Below are 26525 nucleotides of genomic sequence, written 5' to 3'. Positions count from 1 at the left end.
TTTGAAAAGGTGCTTAAACTCGAGTTCCTCATCATTACTTAGGTTTGTTATGCTTTAATTTACAATACTTAAAACCACGGACACCACAGAGCAACATGAAAGAAGCGCATATATAGTAAAATAAGTTGTCCATTCATTAAGCAGAGATCACTAATCCTCACCTGTCAAACTTTAGTCTTACTGTAAAGTTGAGCACCCCTATAATTAAATTTAAATACAGTTGCCCATTATTTAGTGCAGTTTATATAGTTTGACTTCAAAAATAAAATCGTTTACATTCACCAGATATGTAATTATATGTTATGAAAATATTTCTTCACTACCTACAAAAGGTAATAAGAACACCACAATTGATGGCTGAGAAAGAAAAATACTAAAATATATAGAAAGACAACATACTACAGGATATTTTTTCTAAACATTTCCCATTTTTTATCTGTCTTAAAGAGTATTTATTTATTTCATATTGGACATACGATTCTTTAGACCCTTTATATACTTAGACAATCAATTCTTTACATTTAACATTACATCAAATTGCATTAAAGAATGTGTATTATTGTTAATTACTCAAAATTATCTTCAATGCATGACAAACAAATAAAAGTTGGTGAGTTCCCTGAAGCTGAAAATGACCTAATATTCTTGGGGTTTTACACAAGATAGTAGGCAACCCCATATTGCTGGAGACATTTTAATGGAGAATCTGATTTGGTGTGATTGCCTCTTTGTTTTCATGAACTACACAAATTTTTATATTGTACAATAATAAAGGTTTGCTGTGCTTAAATGTGTTATTATAATTAATTTTCTAGTAATCCTGTGTTTTCAGTAATAAGTCAGTGCTCTGGTCTCATATCAGCCGGATTGCTGAGAGAGCAATATATTCATTATTTTTCATGTATGTGTAATATTAAAAATACCTGAGTAAGAATACAGATACCAGTACTTTAAATGAAGATTAACAGTTCCTGTTGCATATAATTAAGGCTAATGTCCAAAATCCTGTTATCCTTCAAAGCCATCAATAATAATGAATTTCAAACAAAGAACTTGTTACATTCTCAAATCCCATATTGAATTTAACTGTCTAAACTGCCTATCTCAATCTTTTAAAACTATGTGACCCTTTAAAAAAAAAAAACATGATAGTTTGTACATAAGTTGTCTTTGTTAAATGGGCTACCATTGTGATCTTGGAAACTATAGATCTGTGACCAAACTTTAAATGGGGAACCTTTGCATCTTTTAATAGACGTTTAAAATATTGTATTTCAAACTTTTTTAAACAGCCACAATTTTCCAATATAGTGGTCAACTTTCTTTTTCTTTTTTTAAGGAACAACCTGTATTTTATTATTATTATTATGGATAGGAAAAGTAATTTTTAGACTTTTTATTCTATGTCCTTTTTTGATATTTCACTTAATAACGGACATATGAGAGCTCAAAGTGTTGAGATTCCCAGTGCAGTTTAACATTGAGAAAATACCTTTTTAACCCTAGAAGTGTGGAACCAGCATATTTTATGTCGGTTGTAATTTATGTGTGTTGTGCGGAACCAGCATATTGTATGTCGGTTCAGTTTTTCATTAAAAATAATTATTTATCTTTAAACAATCACCATGTTTTTGGTATCATTAAAATTGTGAGATTCCACTCTACAATTTTCATATAAACGTTTTTTTTTTCTAACATCAATATTACGGTCGTGGTGAAATGTTTTCTGAGGAAGTCATCATTTGAGTTGAATTTCGCGGGTGGCCGGGTCAAAGAAATGCGTAATTTTCAACCAATCACAGCAAGTTACGTATTGCCTGCAAACAGTGCTGCCATATGTCAATAGACACGGAATGAAATATTCTTTCTTCCAGTGCAAACAGAAAGTCATTAGAATGAATAGTTGATTTACTATGAATATTCTAAAAAGGGACAATTCTAAAGTTGTAAACCAGCATATTTTATGCTGGTTAGTATAATACCATTCACACAGTTATTTATTGTCAATAAATAAAATAAAAAAAACAAAGTAAAGTGAAAGAAACGATCTACCGGTACAATCTTTCAGCGGTAAATTTAGTTCAGTAGGTTTCCGGCAGTGCGAAACAAAAGAGATGAATCACGGCGTCACATCAAGACCAACCCAACCCATCCCTGTTGGCCATAGTTGACCATTTTATTTCACCACGAGCTTATTGTTTTCCGATTTTCATAATTTAGGTCTCTATTTTTTCAGGTTCAAATACTCTACTGCATAAATGCATATGAAATGACAAAAACATTATAAAACAATGTTATTTTGAACTATAATATCTATTGTTTATATATTGTCAAAAATTTTACAATGCAAGGTTTTACAATATTTGACACACAACATTTATTTTTTACTCAATTTAAATAATTTTTGAGTGTATTTCTTTCAAGCATTATGTGCTAATATAATATAACAAGTAAAAAAATATTTTCATATTTTTTTACATTGCAAACCAGATTATTTTTTATGAGTAAATTCTTCAACGTGAGACTGTTAACAAAAAATGTCATAACTCAGTTCCTTCTCAAAGTATTTGAACATATCTTATATTTTATTTTAGCCAAACAAACATACTTACTAAGGGTATATTCAAAGATTACATAAACATAAAGTATAAGTAAGAATTTGTAGCTTGTTTCTAAATTTTGTTACAAAACATTTTCATTTTTCAAAAGTTTTCTTTTTTGTAAGCTTGTAATAAAATAACAGTTTATTTTGTTGTTGTTTACTTTTTGTGTTTTCAAATAGCATGTATAATTTACAATAGAAAACTGTTTTTCATATAAATATGTAGTCACATTTGGAGGTAAAAAAAATGAAAAACCCAAACCCTTGTAGATTTTTGCACATTTTCGCTTTTGTAAAAAAAAATTGGCAAAATTACAATTTTTGTTTAATAGAAATTTTTAATATATTTTCTAATTTGGCATAAAATTCTCTACATTTTATACATTTAACATTTTGACCTTACTGTAATATTTCAATATCTTACAGAGGTCCAAACTTGAAATTTTCATATAAAACTTTTTGCAATTTCTCATTATTTTCATGAAAATATATACTAAGGCAAAGAATATCAAAACGTTTATTCTTATTTCAAACAGTACAACTTCTGAGAAGAAAAACGATATATAACAATATATGTTTTCTTGATATTAAGTATTTTTTTACGAATTTTTTAAAAAACCCTTGCAACACGTCAAAAATGGACTGACGTTTTATCTTTGGTAACATGGACACACTTCTAGGGTTAAACAGACGTCCATCTGATTATTCTAAACTATAAACGTAACATTGTAAATTTCGGAATTTCCCATTGTTTTTAGGATATTTGTTAATGCGTATTCAAAATATATATTTTTACAAATACAGCAATTTAGTAACCATAAAGGTTTAAAATAAAATAAAAAGCTAATTGAGCCGAGCATAATTTTCTATTTATACACTCAAGGAATTAAAACCCTCACAACGGGAACAAATCAAGCCTTTTCCGTTTATATTTGTAGAAATCTTAATAAAAAAGGAAAATTTATAAATTGAAGATGTTAGATTTACACTTTAGAATAGTCAGATGGCTATTTATAAGGTGCTTTCTCAATTGTAAACTCCATAAGGAATCTCAACACCATAAGCTCTCATAATGTGTCCATTATTTAATGAAATATTAAAAAAGGGCCAAGAATATGTGTACATTAAAGATATCAATCTAGAACCTTTCAAATACTTTTCCTACATTCAGGATATAAAAGTACATCTTTTTATTGGTAATGGGATTCCCAAATACAAAAATATTGTCTTTTTTTTAACCGCTCTACTCCTCAGCCTTACCAAAGCCCACTGAGATTCATAAGTTACTAAGCAGAAAATACAATGCTTCCAAGTACTCTCTCTCAAGTGTAACTTGTTATTAATCCTCTGAAAATTCTTTTTGATGCTATCTGACAATCAGTACACTCATTAAGAGCTGGCTGTATTAAAAGCAATGTTGAGTTTCTCCCCATAAGAACAATGTTAAACTTCATGCACTTTTTCACTCTTAGTTTTGATCATAACATTATGGAGATGTCTCACTTTCAAAATCAATATGGCACCAGTACAGCTGGCTCTAAATGTTATAGCTTGCGGATGTATCTGATTGATTTTGTCGCTCTCTGGGACATAATTAATAGAGTGTATAAAAGTGGCCATTCTGGCCCAAAACAGAATGACTGAAAGACACATCCTCCATTTACAGGACATTGATAGATCTAAAGTCATCTATGTCTACTGTGCAGTTACTTATTGAGATAAGATATTATTAGTTCAGTACACTATCCTTAAACTAAAAAATTAAGATTTCTAAGCAACCGGCTATGGCTAATGTAATCAAAACCCGAGATCAGTAGACCAATACCATGGAGCTACAAGATCAAAATAGCCCCTCACAGGGATTTTTTAAGGATAAAGTTTATTATTTTAATATACTAGTACTAGTAGGTGGAGATCAGGTATGAAAGCATACCTGATCTCCAGCAATGTATTACAACAGCCATTAAAGCAATTGACCAAGACACTCTTATAAAAGTATGGCAAGGGTTCGATAATAGACTTAATATTTATTGTGTCACAAGAGGTTTTATATTGAACATTTATAAATGAATATCATAGGATGAAACTTTTGAGTTATTTGTTCGTTGTAGCCAATATCATTATTTATATCATAAATAAAACCTGAATTACATAAACTTATAATTATGAACATCATTTGTACTAGCCCTGTGTTTTTATTTTGTTTTCAAAGTACTATTAAACAACACTCACAAATGGTTAGTCAAATAGAAGTGAAATGCTAAGTTGAGAGTTACCTAAACATTGAGCACAGACATATTATCCAGTGGCACAAATGTACAACATGTCAACAGTGAGACTGTTCATTTATCAGTGTGAGTATTAGTCTGGAAGGGGAGAGTCAATTTACACTTTATAAAAATACAACCTAGTTTTTCATGAAATCAATAGAAGAATTTCCCTAAAGAAAGGAATCGATCATCGGCCACACTAATTTTTGTTAGGGTTCCAATAGGAGGTTAGTTAAAAAAGGGTTAAAAATACTAACAACAATGTTTTTAGCTTGACGTTCTTAAAACCACTGACAAATAAATAATACTTATATTAGTGTTAGTCAAGAAGATTAAGAGACTGGAAACAGCAGCTTATATCAGAAATTCTTTTCAGGAATGGATCTCTATTGATATCTGGATATAAGTAATAAATTTGGTTCCTTGAAAATAAGGTTGATGATGAGAGAAGTTAATAAATAAAAAACATGGCAAATTCAAGATTAACAACAGAACAATTGTACTAAAACCAAATATCTGTAGCCCATTATGAAGTAGACAAGAAACAGAAACAAAATTCATTGTTTGATATAGTAAAGAGTCTGTGCTCTAGGCAGATGAAATGAAATATGGACTGAAACAATATTGAATAGGATCCTTAAGAATGAATACTCTGAATCCATTATAGATAAGTAAACAAAAATAGGAAGCACCCTGAGTAGGAAATGAAAACAAAGTAGTTTCCCCACCTATCAATTCCTTATGTATGTGTATCAAATCTTCGTATGCAATCTCTGGACCTGAGCTTGGTGGTTACTGTTGAAGTGGAATTGAATTAAGCACAGACTATTGTCAGTAAGCAGTTTCGTCACACTAAACACAATGGATAAAAATTGCCAGAATCTAGCTGAGGAACCATGGGTATTACGCCATTCCACAACTGTGTTAGACGGGTAAAGGGGTGTCTAAAGAGGTTCAATCCACGGGTCACGGTTACAGGAAGGCACCAGAGCAATAGGCTGAAAGCTACCATGAACCGGGTATGATTTAAAACCCTGTATGATTTTTATCTTTTTTTGTATTTCAGACTTTAGGCAGGCACAGAAAAAGTGTAGTTTGAAAGTTGGTTGTTGTTATTTTAAAATAGAATGGCAGAAGAAAGAAGAGGAAGAAAGTATTGCTTTGGAGAAGAAACTCCTGGACCAGCACATGAGGGAAAGGAGGTTAGAAAAGGAATCATGTGAAACAAAGTCAAGATTTCCAGGAGGACATTTCTCTGCTTCTATGAGCAGCCTCGGAGAATCTGAGTCCAAGGCTGAAAGAATGAAGAGGATGAGGTCAGGGAGAGAAAGTCCGTAAGTAGAGAGGAAAAAGGTAGGGGCTGATGAATTGGTGGGTGTGGAGTATGAGAGACTTTAGAGAAAGACTCCCTTGGAAAAATGGTTTCGATACCTCTAATGGAATCTTAAGAAAATGTGTTGGAAATACTGAGAATAAATGCCAGAGAAGAAAGAGCATGTCAAGGAGCGAGGAAAGTATAGAGGAAAGAGCTTGTTGATGTTATGAAGAGAACGCTTTCAGAAGAGATAGGAAAGCCGCTAGAAAATAAGGCACTGATAAGGGTGTTTTACTCTAAAACCACAATGGAAATAAGAGGATGGCGAGAGTCCTGAAAGTGATAGGAATGAAGAGACTGCTCCTTGTGCCAAAATTGATTATTATCAGATCAGAGGGTAAGGAAAATGAGTATGTGAGAAAAGCTTGAAGAGGCTGTTGATACCATTTGAAATATAATTGAAGGTAAAGAGGATTAACAGTATCATGATTGGAGTACTAATTTAAGCAAAAGATGAAGAGGGTATAGAGAACTTGCTGAAAATGAAGTGCTAAAAGATCCTAAACTGAGAGTGACCTAGCTGGTGAGGAAGAAACCTATGATTATGGTGAATGATGTGAGTTCGGACACATGACAAAGCACTGCAGTAGGACGAAATACAGTTGCTCTCACTAGGGCTGGATTTACATATGGGCTGAAAGGGCTCTAAGCCCAGAGTGGCAGGTTTGGGTGGGGATGGCAAATTTTGTGGGGGAAAGTTAAGAAATATACACAAACTAAAAAATCAAATATGAAAAAGTTTATAACATGTATTCAAATGAAATATTTGTAAAAATGGCAGGTATCATGCCATAAAGGCTAGAATTAAAATGGGCTTTTGCTGCAGTTTCATAATTATCCTTCAGGTGGCTGTGGTAAAATACATTATATGCCACTAGAATCTTGGATCAGCATAACATTTGTGAGTCATTGATTAATGTGTCGCCAGTTGTGCTGGCTGCCATCCACCAGCACCGCTGCTGTGTAGTCTACAATACACAGTTGGGAAGAAAAAAGCTTTGATCATTTTGTAACAATACACTTTTATATCCTTAATAATAAATTTGTTTTCTTTTTAAAGCAATGCGGTAGGTTACGTAGAATGTTAAAGCAGATAAACATATATATTAAGATGATGTGCTGTATTGGAATGCTTGCTATTTGATATGACTATCATAATAGCCTACATGTTTAATTATGTGTTTTCATTGTTCATAATAATTAAAATAATATTGTGTTTTGTGATATAATATTATATAATATCAATTAGCAGATGCAGGTACATTGTTAAAATTGCATTTTGTTTCATCTTATATTGTATTCCACTTTTTATTTAACTTTTATACATAACTTTTAACTGGATAGGATGTAATAGTTTATTTATTTATTTCTAATAAACAGTGATTCATAAATTAATTTAGTTATTTTATGTATTAATAGACTTCAATTATAATCAAGTAAATGGAACATAGTTATTTTTAACAATGCATGGACGGTGGCAACAATGCACTGTTTACACTCAACAGTACAGGACCATCTCATGTAGTTTTATAGAAACGAATGACAACTTTGACTTTAAAAGACAATAAATCAAACATCTATATAGGGATTGCCTAGCAGAAACTTTGTGCGGTAATAGCAGTTCAGTACAGCAAATTTTAGATTGCACTACCATGTTGACTCACTTTTTAAGGATTTTAATCAATTGGAATCTTTTAGTACTGTATCAGTAGTTTAGATCTAGAATATTTACTACTGATCTCATTTTATTAATTACATTTAAATATGTATTACTCTCAGAGCTTAATCAATTTAACATCATGTTTGATAATTTTCTGTAATATATTTATCATTAATCTGTTTCTTTTCTGTACTGCTAGATGGTGTACAATCTGATGATTCAAGTGGCAACACATTTTAGCGTGTTTGATATTTCTTCTCATTGACTATTACATAATGAAAAGTGGTAGGTTTAGGGGAAGTTATGTGTTGGTCATCAGTTGTGGGAGAAGGATGGCGGCGCTATCAAGATAGCTCATGAGTGACAGATTTTCAGATCTGCCTCTGGCTCTCACTGTGGTAAAGAGCATGATTCTGAAAATTGTTAAGTCGAGAGTATCAAATATAATGTAGGATGTGTAAACTGCAAGAGGGAGACTACTGCTACGATGCTGGATGGAGGAAATTGCCAGTCTTCAAGAGAGTCATAAAGAGGAAAAAATAGATTATGATATCTAAGTAAAGGAATGGAATAGCTGAAATAATCAAGCAAGAAATAAATTTAGGAAAAAAAAGGCAAATAACTGATGATCCTCAGCACTAAGGGTGCTTTGGGGTGGTAGAGAGATGTGTAGGGTTATGTACAGATGTACAAGGTAAAGAGAGATTAGGAAAAAAATTAAAATAATTAAAAATTAAATTAAATTAAAATAATTAAAATTAAAAAATTAAAAGACGCCAGGCTCTATATCTCCAACTTGTGCCGCGCACAGGTGCATGGAGGTGAAAGGAGCTAGGGTTTTGGTCTAATATCTCTTTTATGTGTGGAGATTATTATACTTACAAAACTATTAGATGTAAGAGTAAACAAATATAAAGACAGTACAAGAAAAGGACTGTAAGAAAAGTGTAATATGGCTCAATATTGTTGGTATTAAAAGCATTACATGGAGTGGAATACAGACAACATAATACATTGTGAAGAAAATATTTTAAATTGAAAACTAAATGAACCTTCTGCACACATAAATTTAGCAAATTGCAAAGTCAATCTTCTGTTTAAGTTAGGTCACTTCAGTTGCCAACATAAAAAATATGAATTAGAAAACATAATCAAAATTATATTAATTAATTTCAGAAATCTTATCCAACACAATTTAGACACATGTGTTGACCTTGCGATCTATAGTAAGTAGGTCTGAATGTGTCTGTCCACTTTCCCCCTCAACCACATCTTGTATTTTGTTCACTTATTACAAGTTTAGCCATGCTGTGATGGAATTTCCTGCTGTGATTTGTGTATGATTTGCTATAACTGTACTCTTGTGTCACCCTGTGAAGAGGCATTTGTACCTCTTCTCCTCATGGTCTTGGGTTTAAAATATAAATTTTTTATGTACAACTTCGGATGTTGATAAGCAATACTTCCACAAAATCATCACCATGTTTCTATTTTTTTTACCTTCTCGCATGCTTAATCCTATGTTTTACCATTTGACACACGAAAAAAGGGCACATACCAGTCCTCAAAATGTTTCATACCAGTTTCTGAAATTTTCACAAGGGAAAATATCTGTACTTCTGTTACCCTATATAAATACCCATTTTCAGTACTGAACTTTAAACCAAGAACAGAAGTTGTACTACTATTTTAGAATCTTATAATACATATATTTTTATTTATACTTTTAGGTTTATCCACATACTTCATATAACATTGCCAAAAAGTGGAGTGTAAAATGTATTTAATGTGTTTTAAGAATTTACTGTATAAATGACACACAATACAGTTTAATATTTTAATATATGGCTATATTTACACAATTATTTAGGCCTATAAATTAATGTTCATATTCAGATCTATTAAAGTTAATATATTCTAGTTATTCACCGTTAAGCAGAGATTCCACCTTGAAGTAACTTTAAATCTACAGTATTAAAAAAATCAAACCAGAGTACATTACTTCTGACCACCACTATGCCACCATTTTGATATTTTGCACACATTATGGAACATTTGCTTATTGAATATAAACTAGACACAGCTGAGAAAATGGCTGAAATGAGCTTGATAGGACAAGATATAGGTGAAGGTGGAGATGTAGGCAGAGGAGGAGAAGAGAATGAGAAGCAAGACACAGGTACAACACAACAGTAACACAACAGTGACACTTTGACAATTAGAACACAGACAACGACATTGTAACAGACATCCAACACAGAATCACCTGCGGTGAGCATTCGTAGACTGCTTTAGGCGGGTCCGCTCCGACAAATTTATACTGAACAACAAAAAATCATGACAGAAAATACAACTTTTGACTTCATCATTTATTTTGAAGTAATTTCATTTTTCTCACATTTATAATAATTTAATTCGAGTAATATCCTTTTAGTTTTAATTTTTAATTAAATTCTGACAAAGTTCAGTTTTGATTTACTCATCAGTATATAGTGATTTGCACACGCAGAGACAGATTTAAAGAGGAGGACAAATTTTCTAAAATTAAACATTAATTGTCTCTACCCTTATTCAAATTATTTTTTTTAATAAGTATATTGGGAACACATGCATACTATTAACATTAATAGAACTTCATACATTTATATTCATTTTTATACTTTAACGGTACAATTAACTACATACAATGACATTTTTATTGTTAGCCATAAACTAGAAGTAACAGTATGCTAGTAGTGAATTCTAATAACGGTCTTTTGCACAAAATAGTGAGTATTAATGGGTATTTTTATTCTGTATGGAAGACAGCTGCAATCCTTTATACCAAAAAACCTAATCAACATTTTCAGACATGAAGATCAGTCATCCCATCACAGTTCCAACCTCATATAGTGGTCCCAATGTACCTGTGCAAGTCATTTTTAGTATTAAATCAGCCATACTTAGATGCAACAACAAAAGTACACAAAACCAGCTATTTTGTGCTCATAATGATGGTAAACTAAATAATTTGGATCATCTAATGACACTGACTGAAAATTCCCACAGTGAAATAAGTTTAAATATTATGTAAAATCAAAGGGGGAGGGATTGTTATTCTGACTTATTACAGAGCTATATTTATTTTAAAATATGTGAAAATACCAATTTTGTTTTGAAAGTATACAAATAATTTTAACAGACATGAATGGGAAACGATAATTATGTATTTCATACTCCTTTACTTTTATACCCAAGTATAATTTCAGAATTTATCCCAACTATACTACTGCAATTATATTTGACATTGTATTAATTAATTGTTGCAAATTTTAAATTGGTGAATCTGAGAACACAGTGTGGATGTATCATCTACAAGTGCATTAATAGGTATATGAACCAAAATTTCCCTTTGTTTTATAACTTTCAAAACTTTTTTTCCCTTCAAAATAAGAAATTCCTTTCTTCATTACAGGAAAACATCTTTGGCCCCACAGGCAATAACAAGAACATCATTAATTTCCACTTTGTCACCATCAGTGTTCTTAAAACTCAAAATCTACTATACAAGGTCTCCAAGCATTATAAGAACAACCACACTCAACACATACATTCAGGTTCCTCCTTGCTTGAAGAACGATCACATAGCAAGTAGAAAGGTTTTTAAGGTAACATTTTAACATATTAGTGCTGCTTCTGTGTTGTGTGTATTGTCTGGTTTACTGGAATAGGCAGACACTCCCTATCACTTGTCACGAAACATGTGAGTTTGCTGTGTTTCACTAGTACGAGGGAGGAAAGAATTCAGTTGAATCATGTACTATTTTTTATTTAGATTTTTTCCTTTTCCACATGTTCTCAGATTCCAATTATATTCTCTAAGAACCAAAGTATGGACTGTATTTTGAATGTTTTTCCTCTACAGATCATGAATTTGATCCTTCAATCACATACACATGCGTGTGCACCTACGTACACACATATATATATGTATATATATGTGTGTGTGTGTGCTAGTATTTTATAAATCTTACAAGCTATTAGGATTATTAAATGATACTAAGAACTATATTAGTTAAATTGTCTTACACTAAAAAAAGTAAAATAATACAACTCATTACAAATATATTTTTTACGCATTTCATTGATAGCTTTGATGCTACAATTACATGAACAATGCTTATAGAAAAGCTCATTTAACCAATTTTGGTCTTGTACTTAGAACTAAGATACATCCTACCATAGACAAAATAGTCATTATGTTATAGTGTAGTAAAATGCATTATCAAATTATTATCTCTGACAGGACGACCAGGCTCCAAGAGGGTTCATTTATGACTGGTTTATACCGGTGGAGCTCACTTAGTGTAAGGGTTTGCACAATCCTAAACACAAGAAAGTAAAATCTTCCTTGCCTGCTAGATCAGAGCTAGCTTTCCCTTCTATAATTTAAATTTTAAGGAAGGGGAAAAAAAATAATGCAATGATGAAAACCAGTGATGCCCTAGGTCCGATTGAAGAAATGAAGATGCTGTACGCTGATGCTTTACTAAAAACTTCTAGAACACAAGAATTGACTGGCATTTTTAACATCAGTTATACCATTTAACCTAGAAATATGAAACCATTTTGTTTCCTTGGTATGAGCCTATTTCTACACATACGTCACTATATTAGTTATGAAACAAAAGGTCTATCTAAAGTTTTATGCAACACACACACACACACAGTTTTATGTAGTTCTACTTTTAACCGCTAGATCGCAATGTTGACAGTTCAAGTAGAAGTCAACGAAATAGAGTAATCAATTATTTCTTTGGTTACGGTTTTATGTTGATTTGCATATAATTTATGATGAACTGTAAGATGAAAGTAATATTTTAAACACCTTCATTGGTCACACATTAGACAGGTTATCCTCTGAGCCAAAAAGCAATGTTATAATCTAGTTCCTGCAAAGTAGCTAAGCACGTTGTCACTTTATCAAAGTTGACATGCCAAAGGCCTGATAAGATAGTAAACTACAAGTTAAAGAATGTAAAGAGAAGCCTGCAAGCATAGCTGGATGTTTCAAGACTACGATGGTGGAGCTGGACGAGGCTATCACCGCTGTGTCAACAGGATAGGCAGTTGGTTCAGAAGGAATCTTCCCGGAATTCCTAATTTGGCTATAAAGTTAAAAGCTGTCTTCTATCATTCTATAGTAACATCTTGACTATGGGTGAGCTTCCATCTACCTTTAAATAAATTAAAGATTATAACCGTATTAAACCTTGTTTGAAAAAAGTTCTTAGTACATAGGTATACTAATATATAGTAAGATTCAAATTTTTTGAAAGATTCGCCTTAATCAACACATGACAAAAATGTTAAGAAGCTATTACCTGAAAAAGCTAATTATAGTATTGATAAAATGTTGAAATAATTACTTTGATTCATTTTGTAGTAAAAATATTAACGTCTTCTACCTAGTGACTAAGTAATACCATTCATATTTATTAATATTTTATCATGTTTTTACTGTTCTATGTTATGTGATGTTGGTATGTAATTAATATAATAATTAATTCATGTCTTCAATGTTGGATCACATTTTATTTATATAATATTACATTAGGATGTAAAATATTATGATAACAGTTTGTGGTTACTTTTGTAACAATCTGTACAAATGTCATGTGCAATAAATTTATTTCACTTGAAGCTACACTAAGATCCAAAGTGAGCTGATAATATCGACCTATAGCCCTTGTAGGTGTGTGTTGTAAGCTGTTGGAAAGGCTGATTTATAAAAAATTTCACCTTTCCTCAATGCTAGCATTCCTATCGATCAAGCTGGATTCAGGCTTGGTCATAATTGTTGTGACCAGGTGCTTGCTCTCATACTACTCTCATTGAGGAGGTTTTTAAAAAACAATGCAAATGTCAACACCATTTATAGATCTTACAACGGCTTATGACATAGTGTAGAGGAAAGGCCCTTTTTATAAGTTCTACAAAATGCTTCCGTGCCCTTTCCTTCTCAGGCTCCTAAATTCAGTGATAAGTAATAGACTAATTAAAGTTTGCTTGGATCACAGGGAAAGCACTTTCAGACAATTACATGACAGCCTTTTTTGGGGTCTTTTTAACCAATTTTGAACTGGAGTAGGCAGATACAATGCTTGAATGGCTCTCGATCCATTATGTGATTTTGGAGCGAGTTCTCAGACAATAGAGCATATTGCCAATGACTGTTCCATGCACTCTTCACATCTTGGAGGGACCTTAGCTGGATAGGCTTCAGGGTTTTGGTTTGACTCTGTGACAGGAAATTATTAAATTCATGTCTTTTAGGGTTTATTTTAGTTTGTTTACTCTTTTTGAAGCAAGTACTTTGTACTTTACTATGAACAATTTACTATGTATGGTGGCTCACAAATAATATACCATATGATATACATATATAATAGACGTCGTGTATTATATTGTAAAGAGTGATGTAAAGTGAACAGATTCAACCAATAAAATTTGTTCTATATCTCTGAACCCATCAAAAGAGATGGTTCGAGTCCTGGCGGAGAAAGTATTTTTCTAAACAACCTTTATTGAAATATATACATTCTTAAACTTTATTATAAATTTAAGGTGTTAATTTATAATATTATAAGCCTAATTGGTATGTTTTAGTTTGTTGCTTTAACTCAAACTAAGGAACAATCAACTTATATATACATTTTTTCATTGCTTTTTAAAATTTTGGTTTGATGAACAAAATTATGTTTATTATGAGTAAAGCATTTAATAAAACATCCAAAAATAGATTTGACCCCAAAAATAAGTAGTTTTATTTTACTCTTTATGTATATATATATATTAAACTTTGCAAAAGTTTTTCAGGTATATATTCTACATCAATTTGTAGATAATTTAATTCTGAAGAAGTTTAAATGCAAAATTAGCTACAAGGCTTCTAACTGAATCTAAACAGATTTTAATAGAATGAATACCAATACCAAAAAAGAACCAAAAACAGGCTTTCATATTATTGGCCTATCTTCATTATATTCCCTTTCAATAAAAACTTTGAGATAATTGTTTGAAAAGATTGATAAACTTTCTAAAAGTTTAAAATATTCTATCAAACAGACAATTTAGTTTTACTAGAAACAAATCAACAGGGGATGTCATTACATCAGTAGTAACAAATGTGGCATACAGCTTGGGTGCTGGCAAGAAAACTATGGGGGTCTTTCTAGGTCTTAAAAAAGCCTTTGATAGTGTTAGCCATCTAAGGGTACACACTGCACTTAAGAATATGGGAGTTCAAGGTCTACCACTAAAATAGTAAAATTCTATTTAGCTAGTAGAAGTCAGTGTTCGGGATTAGGGAGGTGAGTTCTAGGTGCCTGCCTGATCTGTTGGATGTCCCTCAAGTATCCGTACATTTGGATTCTGTCCACTATAATATATACACCAACAACTGTGGAGAACTCTTATTAAATTCTTTATGGAGGCAATATTGCAATGAGTTTTGGTTTTCTGTCATTTGACACCTTGGAGAGCATATTAGTAGTCTCTGTGGGAAAATTTAACTATCACTTTTCCTAATGAGACGAATATCTCACTATAAACACTATTTAGTGTTAAAATTGTACGACATGTCCTTCAAAGAAACAAAATTGAGATACGGCTCTGTCATTTGGAGATAATCGGCTCAAGCGCAAAGGAGAAGACTCTTCAAAATTTAAAAGAAGTTATATTAGAAAATTGTAGGTTTAAAAGAGTCAATCATACAGACAGGCATTTAAAGATATGTCTCTTTTGACCTTATCATCCCTATATATTTTAAACACGTACTATCATACACATATTACAATGTGCATCACAACACAAAAAGAAGATAAGACCTGCCTCCTGAGCCTTGCCGACTAAATTTATTGGCCACTGCCACATAGTTTCGGCATAAACATATTTAATAACTTTCCTGATGAAATAAAAAACCATCATAAGAGACAACTAAAACACGGCTCCAAGAATACTTGGTTGAGAGTATCTGTTACGCGGTTGGCAAAAATTAATCAAAATTTAAATTATCATATAGAACGTTTAATGTTTACTCCGAAATATTATTGTTAGCTATAAAATATGACCTTGATACAAATTTATCTAAATATAGAAATATTTAAACCTTATTTAACATGATGTTTGTTAAACAGTACTTGTTCTATATAAAATATTTGAATACCGTACCTTGGAAGGCTAGCATTTGAGTTAGGAACCTCAAGTCCACCGCTGCCTGAGTGATCATCGTGCCTGTGGTGATGGTGGTGAGGGTCAGGGCGGGGCTCACGGTGCCCATGGTGGCCATGGTGATCCTCCCGATCATGACTATGGTGCCCATGGTGGTGTCCATGCTGCTCCTCCTCACTCTCCTCTTCTGACGAGCTGGGGTCAATCATGGCTCTGGTTCTGCCTCGCTAACTCTACCTCTTAATGGACCACTGCAACACATTAATCATAATAAATCATTAGTAATGTGGGAGTTTGAATTTTTTCAGCCAGTTCAATTACTCTAAAGAAGCAATGAAGGGTATACTATCTTTAAAAAATAAACTGCACAAGAGTGTAAGAAAATTATCATTACACAATACAAGTTTTCAACACATAAATTTTATTCCTGGTGATTGAAGGACTAGGATGTATTATGAAATATTGAAAACCCATTTTAATAAATATATTGACATGAGTAATCACTACATGAGATTCTATTAGATACTTAAAATATCCACAACATTAAAAAACCAATGTTTTACAATAACAATTCTATCCACTATGCTATAATGAAATATGACTACAGTATGAATTTTTTCATGTATTTTTGTAAAGAAACACAATACTTCAAAATTGATTAATCCCAATAAATAAATTATTAAGAGAAAAGGTCAATTCTTGGTTCAGTTTATTTGAAAATATAGTAATTTGGTGGTATGTGTAAGTTTTTCTCATAAATGCCTCCTCCTGGCCCTCCATAAAAATGAATCTATCTTACTGTCATGGCATCAATTGTAGCTGTTACTATTTCACATTACTATTTTGCTTCCTTTTAAGCGAATTGATTAAGTAGACTGTAAACTACTTAAGATATTTAAACACTTTCTTACTTTTTATGGTGAAATATTACTCTTCTAAACCATGAAAAGTGCTGAATTAAAAGCTTCATCAGCAGCATTGACAGTAGGATAAAACAGCACATCTATAAACGGTGCCACATAAATGAATCAACTTTCTCCCATTTTCATGAATTTCTACAGAATACTCCTAGTACAATTTTGGTAATTTCAATAACTACTCATTAACATTTTTTTTAGTAACTTCAGCAACACAGCAATAATACCTCACCATTTTGACTGCAGCATTAGAAATATACTGGCTTTAACAACAGCTCTGTCACAATAGTCTTAAAATATTATTGGAAATTCATAGGCTTTCCTAGCAAACGTTACAATAGGCTTTGTCACACAAGTCATTTAGATATAAGTGTAGATACATAGTACATAGTACACATAGTATGATCAATCATAAGTCTATGAAAAACTTTAAAGTTAATAATTTCATTATATTAAAATTAATAATACCTAGATTAAAATAATTAAAACAATGATAAAATGCAAAAAAATATAACAACTAACAAGAAACAACAAATATCAACAATGCAACAAAATAACAAAGGTTTAAGCAGCACAAATAAATTGATATTTATAATCTAAATAATAAGTACTGATGTCACAGGCTCGCTCGCCACATGTAAGGTTTGCTCAGTGATACGGTTTTTGTCAGCAAGGAACCTGACTAAAGCAAAAATTCATCGACAGATTTGCAAAGTGTACGGTTTTAGTGTTATGAGTGAAAGCAAAGTGCATAAGTGGGTAAACTTCAACTGCACAATTCAAAAATGGCTGTAACAACATCCATGATGAGGGCTGCTCCGGTCGCCCTTCTTTGGTTAAAGATGATTTGGTGGCTTCAGTTGAAGCGAGGATTTGTGAGAACAGGCGCTTCACAATAACAGGTCTCTCAAACGAATTTCCTGATGTTTTGGCTAGACTTAAATACCTATTAATACCACAATTTATTTGATAAACAATTTATTACATACATGAATAAAAGGAGTAAAATATAAGCCATATATATACATAAATGATATATTTTATAAATAACAAAATACAGGATGGATGTTTAAATTGTTGACCACAACTATGGAGATATAAAGATAAACTAACAAAATTTTCAGACTGTACTTCTTATTTAGTGTCTATCTGTTGATTTTAAATTATAACAATGTAATTTTCCATAAGCATTTGTATTATTAGAAAGAATCTAACTAAACATCATAACTGATTTTAAAATGGTCACCATCTTAAAATTGTTATGTAAAATTAAACAAAACTTTATAAGAGAAACAAAAAAGTTACCCGAACTATAAAAAGCATTTGGAATGGTCTTTATTAGTGCCATCTGAAAAGTAACTGAGGCAAAAGTTTCCTTGTTTAAATAAGTCTCAACTTAAATCTCTTGTTTAATATAATTAGTAAATATTCTTTGTTTGAAGGTTATTTTTGACGATGGAAGGATTGTGAAGGAAACAGGATTTTTCCGGACATTTGCCATCGTTAAGTGAAACAAGAAAACAGTAACACTACGTTTCGAGATCTGCAATCTGATCTCTTCTTCAGGTAAAGAACTAACCTAATACATAATTACAAACTAGGTTAAAATAAACAAATCTTACTAAAGCGTTGTGGCACGCCTGAGTCAGGAATCACAACCTACATGTTGTATGTCAACTTCACTAACACTAAAGACATGCACTTAATAAAAAAACTATACAAAACACTAATCATTAAACTAAACTACGGAATACAGGTCACAATATGTCTTCACTCGTCTACTAACCATCTACGACTGACCAGAGGGGGTAGCCAATGGTAATCGTGACGGCCGGCTAAAACAAGATGGCGGAAATACAAGGGAAGGGGAACAGGAATGGGCCCTTTCGTTATTATTGGTTCATGCGAGATGAACTTCTTAAAACCATATTGTGACCTGTATTCCGTAGTTTAGTTTAATGATTAGTGTTTTGTATAGTTTTTTTATTAAGTGCATGTCTTTAGTGTTAGTGAAGTTGACATACAACATGTAGGTTGTGATTCCTGACTCAGGCGTGCCACAACGCTTTAGTAAGATTTGTTTATTTTAACCTAGTTTGTAATTATGTATTAGGTTAGTTCTTTACCTGAAGAAGAGATCAGATTGCAGATCTCGAAACGTAGTGTTACTGTTTTCTTGTTTCACTTAACGATGGCAAATGTCTAGTAAATATTTATGTTCTCAATTGTATATTTAATGTAATCCTAACAAATGAGGGGCTATAAACTTTGTATTTTAGGGCTACTTTTCATATTTCTTCAAAATGCTTTGCTGTTGCATCCGTATTTTTAAAATGTAATAAAATATTTTATAAAGTTTCCATTTTGAAAAATGTAAATTTTTTACTAACAAGTCACAAACCAACTAACCCAACGGCGAAAATGGTATTTAGTCAAAGGAATGTTGTTTATTTTAACCTATTGGACCATTTTCCAGAAGTTTTGGTCCCCTTTTTGCAAGTACCCTGTTTATCCAATGTTGACTAACTCACCATTCATACAGCAACGAGAGGAGAGCCCGTATCACTGACCTCAATATGTTATCAAAACTGAAACCTTGCCTGCACAACACATGTAAGTAGACAATGACACAGGCAACCACAGAACCTGCTGGTACGCACTGTTGCCTAATACAATGCCATTTCAATACAAGCCAACCAATCAAACATTTACTTGAATCATTATTATCCATTACAGTACACATACCTATTTTGTAAAAGATTTTATTTTTTTTTATTATCTAAGGAATAAATATGTTATAAGAACTTTTTATTGAAAAATTGTGTCTTGTAAAACAAAATGATCCTTCTCTAGTTAGACTCATATGGTGTGCATTAGGTATTTTAATAGATATTTTAGACATTAGATAAATTTTACCCTGATTTGCAAAAATTCAATAGTGTTATGAACTTGGCACAAACTTTTTAAATATTCGTTCTTATCAGACAATTATTGTCGTTACCATCTAGACTAGTGTTTAAGAGACCTAAAATCTAAAAACGTGCTTATATATATATATATATATATATATATATATATATATATATATATATATATATATACATTTACATAAACATACACAAATTACTATAAAACTGTAACCTATTCTATAATGGCTTTGGTAAAGTAATGGCATTGGACTCTTTAAACTTGCTTGTATTGGTACATAACATTGATAGTTTTAGTTTTAGTTACAGTCACATGTATCATTTCCGTTTAAGTTTTGAATTAATGAAAAAATAAGAATAAGTTTTAAATTGGTTTATTTTTTGCATTATGTGTGGCACCTAAGCTGGTATTGATCTTTCATAGCAAACTACTATGTTACATCAACACTAAAGAGAACATATGTGATACAAGAGCTTGTAATTTATTACTTAACACGTTTTAAAAAACTAATTGTAGCATTAATAAACCAGTAAAAGTTCTAAGTTTCAAAGTGGTTATACTAAGAGTTATACAAAAGTCACTATTAAGGGTGAGAATTAGACAGATATATATGCAGAACATTTTGCAGGTAGTGTTATAAACACTACTATAAGTGTTTACTTAGCATCAGAAAGAAAATATATTAAAAATTTTTTTCAGAGAAGGCAACAATGGTATACATGTGTATAACGAGTGGTATATTGAATGTGCGCATATCAGCACTTTACACACTGATATGTAGTTATCCGTTTTCACTAAATATCCTATTTTTATCAATTTCTGTTCACTGATCATTTTTATTTGGTTTGCTTAATTTCTCTACAATATTGCTAACTATCAGAATTCTTAAGTCATATCCATAAGTTATTCTACTTTAGATAACTCCTTTCCATTAAATTTTATAAAATGAATCTATACACTGCTCAAGATAAAATTCCTATTAAATCCTTAAAAATTTCAACTTGAATCTACGCACTGGCCATTAAGGCCCATGTAGGCTCTTTTCCCATGTTATTTTTAATTATACATAAATTAGGTAGCAAATTAACTGAATCATAAATGTTGTTTTTACTGGGTGTATATATATATATATATATATATATATATATATATATATATATATATAAATTTTAAGTTCTCTCTTTATTTCAATATATGGATTTATTTCTTTGTGATATAAGGCTTTTATAATATTATTTAGCGTTAAATTATTTACTATTTAGAATTGTATTACTTGAACATTATTGTATATTGTATTACCATTTATATCCAAAATTATATCCAAATTCTACATTTGTTTTCTTTATCAATATAAAATATTTGTTGTGATTTGATTTTTTTAAATGTTTGTATGTCTTTCACTGGTTCAAAATTTACAGCGTACAAATGCTAGCATATTTGTGGAAAATCTATTTGCAAAAGTGTTTTTTATAGTTGCTAAGTTATAAATTACTTCTCAACTATGTGTACATAGAAAGACTTCCTGAAATTTCACTTAAATAATTGAAATCGTCTTTCGCCACCTAAAAGTGTGAAAAAGTCGACGATTCAGGTATATCTATATTTTTTAATTTTACAAGGTTAGCTTTCAGTATTAGAATTGCAAACAAAAGGATTTTGAGAAAATTTTTTAGTAAAACCAATTTAGTGACCACACATCCAAAAAGAACATCAATAACTACTAAGTTGTTTGTTGAATATAATGTATGTTTTAGACAGAACTGTACAAAGAAAAAAACCACATTTAGAACAAAGAAGTGTTGTATAATATTTTTCAACTGGATCAATAGAATATAAGTGACGTAAGACATGATTTTTACTTTAATACCTAATTTGTTCTGTTAAGAGTCTGTTTGATAAGTTATTAGATCTTGTCTTTGAGCGTGAGTGCAAGAGGGTACAAAAGTACATAGAATCTATTTAGAGTAAGAATCTTGGTTAAAGTGAATTTGTGAGTGTGGTATTACATTAGAAGAGAGGAGAAGGAAAGTGCAAAACAATTAAGTTAGTGGAGAAGGCAGGGTAGAATAAGATTCTACTAGCAAGGGGAGAGGGGGTGTATAAAAGAGGTTGACAACTTTCCTTAAAATTTATGAAAGTAACTGATAAATTTTTAAATTGTAAAATGGTAGAGTCAATATAAAGGCACATGTTTTGAAGACTGAGGGAGTAGATTAAATTGACTATAAAAATTAATGCAACATTTGCCCTGTTAGTCAATTTGTTGTACCAGCAAATTCCACTAAAATTAAACTCACTTTCTTACATTTAATTAACATTAACAACATACTTTAAGAATATCTGAAATAACAACATGACTATCTGCTACAAACTATTTATCATTTGTAAATTAAAAGCCATTAATAATCCCTTATCTACTTATACACGTATATTGGAAATGTCAAAGGAGATACAACTGAAATGAAAACTATCTATTTTTCCATTTTATTTGTTATGTACAATCTTCTTGTTATTTATACTGTTACTATATCTTAGTCATATTTTGCTTTGTAAACTTTAGGGAATAATAAGCATTGATAATACCATTGTGTTAAACATTTACTTTCTTAAATTATGTAATTCAGCCCTAAATGGCACTTAATATTATGATCTTTCTCATTGAACAATGATATTCAATCATATAATTTCTAAACTAACATTTATAGTGATCTATTTGGGTCTCAAAAATAAAAGAATGCTTCAATCAATTTAAGTGTTACATAAACAACAAATCTATAATTTGTATAAAAAGTATAATTTACCTTAGCTATGATGTTTGTATTACTAATTTATTATGAAAAATAGATGGAACAATTTGCTATCTAACTTTATTTAAACCTGATTTGAAACTTATATCAATAGAAACAGATAATAAACATGAATAGTAACCAAACTGATCCAGGATATTGTGGTATGAAACTTGATAACATTCTCTAAAACAATTTATCCTTGTTTTATAATGTTCAAACAGTTTTCAACACTATAAACAGCTTTGAATGTCTTGTTTCTGCATAGCAAGGTTATTATTACCCTCTTTACATTTTTAATCCTCCCTTGTTCAAGCGTCAAATAATTTCAAAGTGTGGTTTAAACCCTAAGAAATAGCTCTCCATCAGGTTGTTTACGAAGTTCTTAATAATTTATTTTAGTTAGAAACTTCAGAAAGACACAAATGTCCTTATTTTAGTTGGAAACATTAGAAAGGCACCAATTTCTATGAATACCTAAGTTTTACAAATATTTCACAACAAAACTGTTTAGAACCAATCCCTGTTTAGTGAGGTCCCTTATCTGGAGCAAAGGACAGGATATTCAGATAAATATGAATAAAGCAGTTTAATGTGAATAATGGATAAATGATTGAAAATACATAACTTTGAAATAACTATACTTCTGAAGAAAGAGACCCATTCCTTAAGATTTTTCATTGTTATCAATAATTTATCAAATAATACCATAATACTTGTGGCCCAGTGTATTCAATAATACCTGATCTCAATGTTTTATTATCAATGTAGATTTTAGATTGCTGGATTGAATAGGGTGTAGAAGAAAATCCTGGTCATACATTTTCAGATTGTAAAAATTAAAACTAACAAATAATGTCATGTAACTAAGAGCTAAATTCTATTACATTTGTTGTGGATCATCTAGTTGTGTTTTTAATTTAAAATGTATTAATACATGATTAAGTTGCACAATGTAATAGTAGTTCAAAATATTATTTCATTGCATTTTTAATGGTGGCCATTTAAAAATCATTATAGTATGTTGCATTGTATTACAATCAATTCGGAAGCAAAACATTAAAGATACATAAAAGCTAGCCCATTAAAAAACAAAATGTGTTATAGTTTATCAGTAAAATCATGAAACATCTGAAAAATAACAGAGAAAATTAATGTTTACACATAAATCCTATTTTAATTTACTGACACAAGGTTTCATAAGAGCATTTAAAACAGTTATTATGAATATGTAGCTCAGGTCATGACTACTTACACCATAACATTCTACATTATTAAATTTTATTGTGTTAGCAGTGTTTTGATACAGTGGGAACTAGAAAATTAAATGATAATAAAACTTTGTTTTCTCAACTATTTCTTACCCGATCATTGCAAAGTACAGTATTGTTGCTGCTCTTGTAATCTCTTGGAAACCATCATTACTTTAAATTCTCACCATTTTCAAAATACTAACATGCTTTTTTTATTTTAGCTCAAAATTAGGCCCCAACAAGGCAAATATTTTTTTATATCCACACAAAATAATATTGTTGCAACATTATTATGCTAATAAATTTTGAACTTTTTGCAAAAATGTTTTATAATGATTTATAGGATTTGACTATTATTGTAAAAGAGTTTTATTATTTTAAATATGGAATTAAATTTAAATACCCAAGACACTATTTTGGTCACACACTTATATACCTGTTTCCCAAATAATTTTATTAAAATCTCTCTAAAATGACCGATTTAGCTACTGGCATATAGTGTCATTTACTAGCTTACCAATTAACTCACCAACTCAAACTCTCTCCTCAAGTGGAAGGAAAGTAGTTCTCATTATTTTGTGCCCTTAACAAGCAGAGAATTTTATTGTGTTACACGGCAGCAACCCTACGCTCTTTCATTACAACTATACAAAATATGAATATTACATTCCAATTGAAGACAATATCATTTTACAAGTATTATCTATATATTGAATAGTGTCACATTACAATTTTATAAATCATTCAAGGAATAAATTTCTTTGCCGATTTTGTTTTAGTAAAATTGCAATCAATAACAGTGAATATGATATAATTCCTATCTGTACTGTAGTCTATCGAGTGTTATTGTTTATATTTTATTTGAACATACTGTAAATGATTCCATAATTACTAATTTATCAAAAGCCAAAACATTTTTATATTTAGAGACATGCGTCCTATTGGTCTAGGGTACCAATCTTAAATTAAATTCACTAGAGAATTTCTATATCAATCACGTACCAGAGTGGCTATGAAATTCCAAAATTAAAATGCTCTGACTTCTCCAAGTTTTCCTGATGCTCTCTTACTTTCCAAATAACATCAAAATTTATTTACATACACAGAAAACAAATTGAATATAGTAAAAGGCTTTTTAATTGTAAAGTAATTTAATCAAAATTTTTTATGTTAATACAATTTAATTTACTAAATAAACTTAGAAACACAAGGATGTATTTTAACTCTCTCATCATGCATTTTTAAGTCTAAATTTATTTTCTAACACGCTCTTTTTTGTATTATAACACAAATCCTCTAAAAAACATAATTTTAAGATATATATAAAACTCAGTTGGATGAAAAAGTATTATATATTTTTATAAAGCAGTTGGAATACAATGTGAATTAAAATGTTTACTAAAAGTTATATACTGTATTCAAAAAGAAAATTGGTGAACCCATATATTAGCAAGATCATTGATATCTTCTATGATTTGTTTAAGATTAAATTAACACAAGGTTTTATTTCACTGATAGGGTGACATTAGAGAATGATGTTTGCATTCAGAAGTAGTTCTTAAAATTCCACTGGGTGGCTACAACTGAACAAGTCCTTGGCAGCTGGTCAGTTACTTGTGTATCTCCCAGCTATGTCAGTTAATAAAAATAAGTAAACGTTCTTATCACGATACAGGATAAATACACAGAGAAATAAGCCCATTGGTAAAAGTTTGTCATTTAAATGTTGAAGGAATGAGAAGGTAAAGCTAATATTTCCATAAAAACCTGCTAAGTAATAAGATTTACATACTTGCTTTAAAAGAAATATACTTAGAAGACCTTTCAAATTGTGCTAGAACCAATTATATTCCTGGTTATAGACTCTTAGGTGAATTAGGCAACACAGTTCATGACATAGACATATGCAAGTTTATAATCGATAAAACCTGTTTAAACATGGTTGAAACAACAGTTAAAGTGTGTGAAACAATCATAGTAATGTCAACAAGCCTTAAAACACTAAATGGCATGACACTGCTCTTCCACTTTTTAATCATTGTTTATACATGTCAGTGACTTTAACGGCCATCAGCTGTCTGGCGATGAAAATTACATAGTCCTAGCTGTTTGGCTTATAATCAGTAACCTTTATTTAATATGAAAGATAACAGCACATTCTTTTCAGCCTCTATAGAAGTAACATATATATATATATATATATATATATATATATTTACCCAATGTTTTCTTTTGTTCCTGGTTTGATTATTAAAACTGTCACTATTTAGAAACAAGGTTCTTTAGACTTAAAAAAAGGGTCATTTAGGATCATCTACTTTAGAGGGTTCAGATAGACTACCTGACATGGATGAAGTCAGGAATATAAGGACTTGTATAATGATTTCACCAATACTGAAGATTCAAATCTCAAGTGGGTGAAAACACTTTTGAGTTTGAATTTTACCCAAAGCTAGCCAAACAGCTTGGTACTTTTGAGTGACTGCAAATATGTCATCACAAATATCCCTTACACATTGTGAT

The 26525-nt window shown here is 30.8% G+C and overlaps 1 protein-coding gene across 14 annotated transcripts in view; it reads right to left on the bottom strand.

Moving 5' to 3' along the window:
• The window catches only part of LOC124369196 (calcium-dependent secretion activator), a 368545-nt gene that overhangs the window by 259123 nt on the left and 82897 nt on the right, over window positions 1-26525 (bottom strand). For 13 of the 14 annotated variants that reach the window (XM_046827016.1, XM_046827015.1, XM_046827022.1 and 10 more), the window contains exons 3-4: window positions 16119-16369; window positions 10174-10227 (exon numbers count right to left, since the gene is read on the bottom strand). In XM_046827016.1, coding sequence (XP_046682972.1) covers window positions 10174-10227; window positions 16119-16327 — 263 coding nt within the window. In that variant the 5' untranslated portion in view covers window positions 16328-16369. The remainder of the gene's footprint in view (window positions 1-10173; window positions 10228-16118; window positions 16370-26525) is intronic. The other variant, XM_046827023.1, reaches the window with a different exon arrangement.

This window comes from Homalodisca vitripennis, chromosome X (assembly GCF_021130785.1).
Source record: "Homalodisca vitripennis isolate AUS2020 chromosome X, UT_GWSS_2.1, whole genome shotgun sequence".
Classification (NCBI taxonomy): domain Eukaryota; kingdom Metazoa; phylum Arthropoda; class Insecta; order Hemiptera; family Cicadellidae; genus Homalodisca; species Homalodisca vitripennis.
This window is presented reverse-complemented; position numbering and strand designations above follow the sequence as displayed.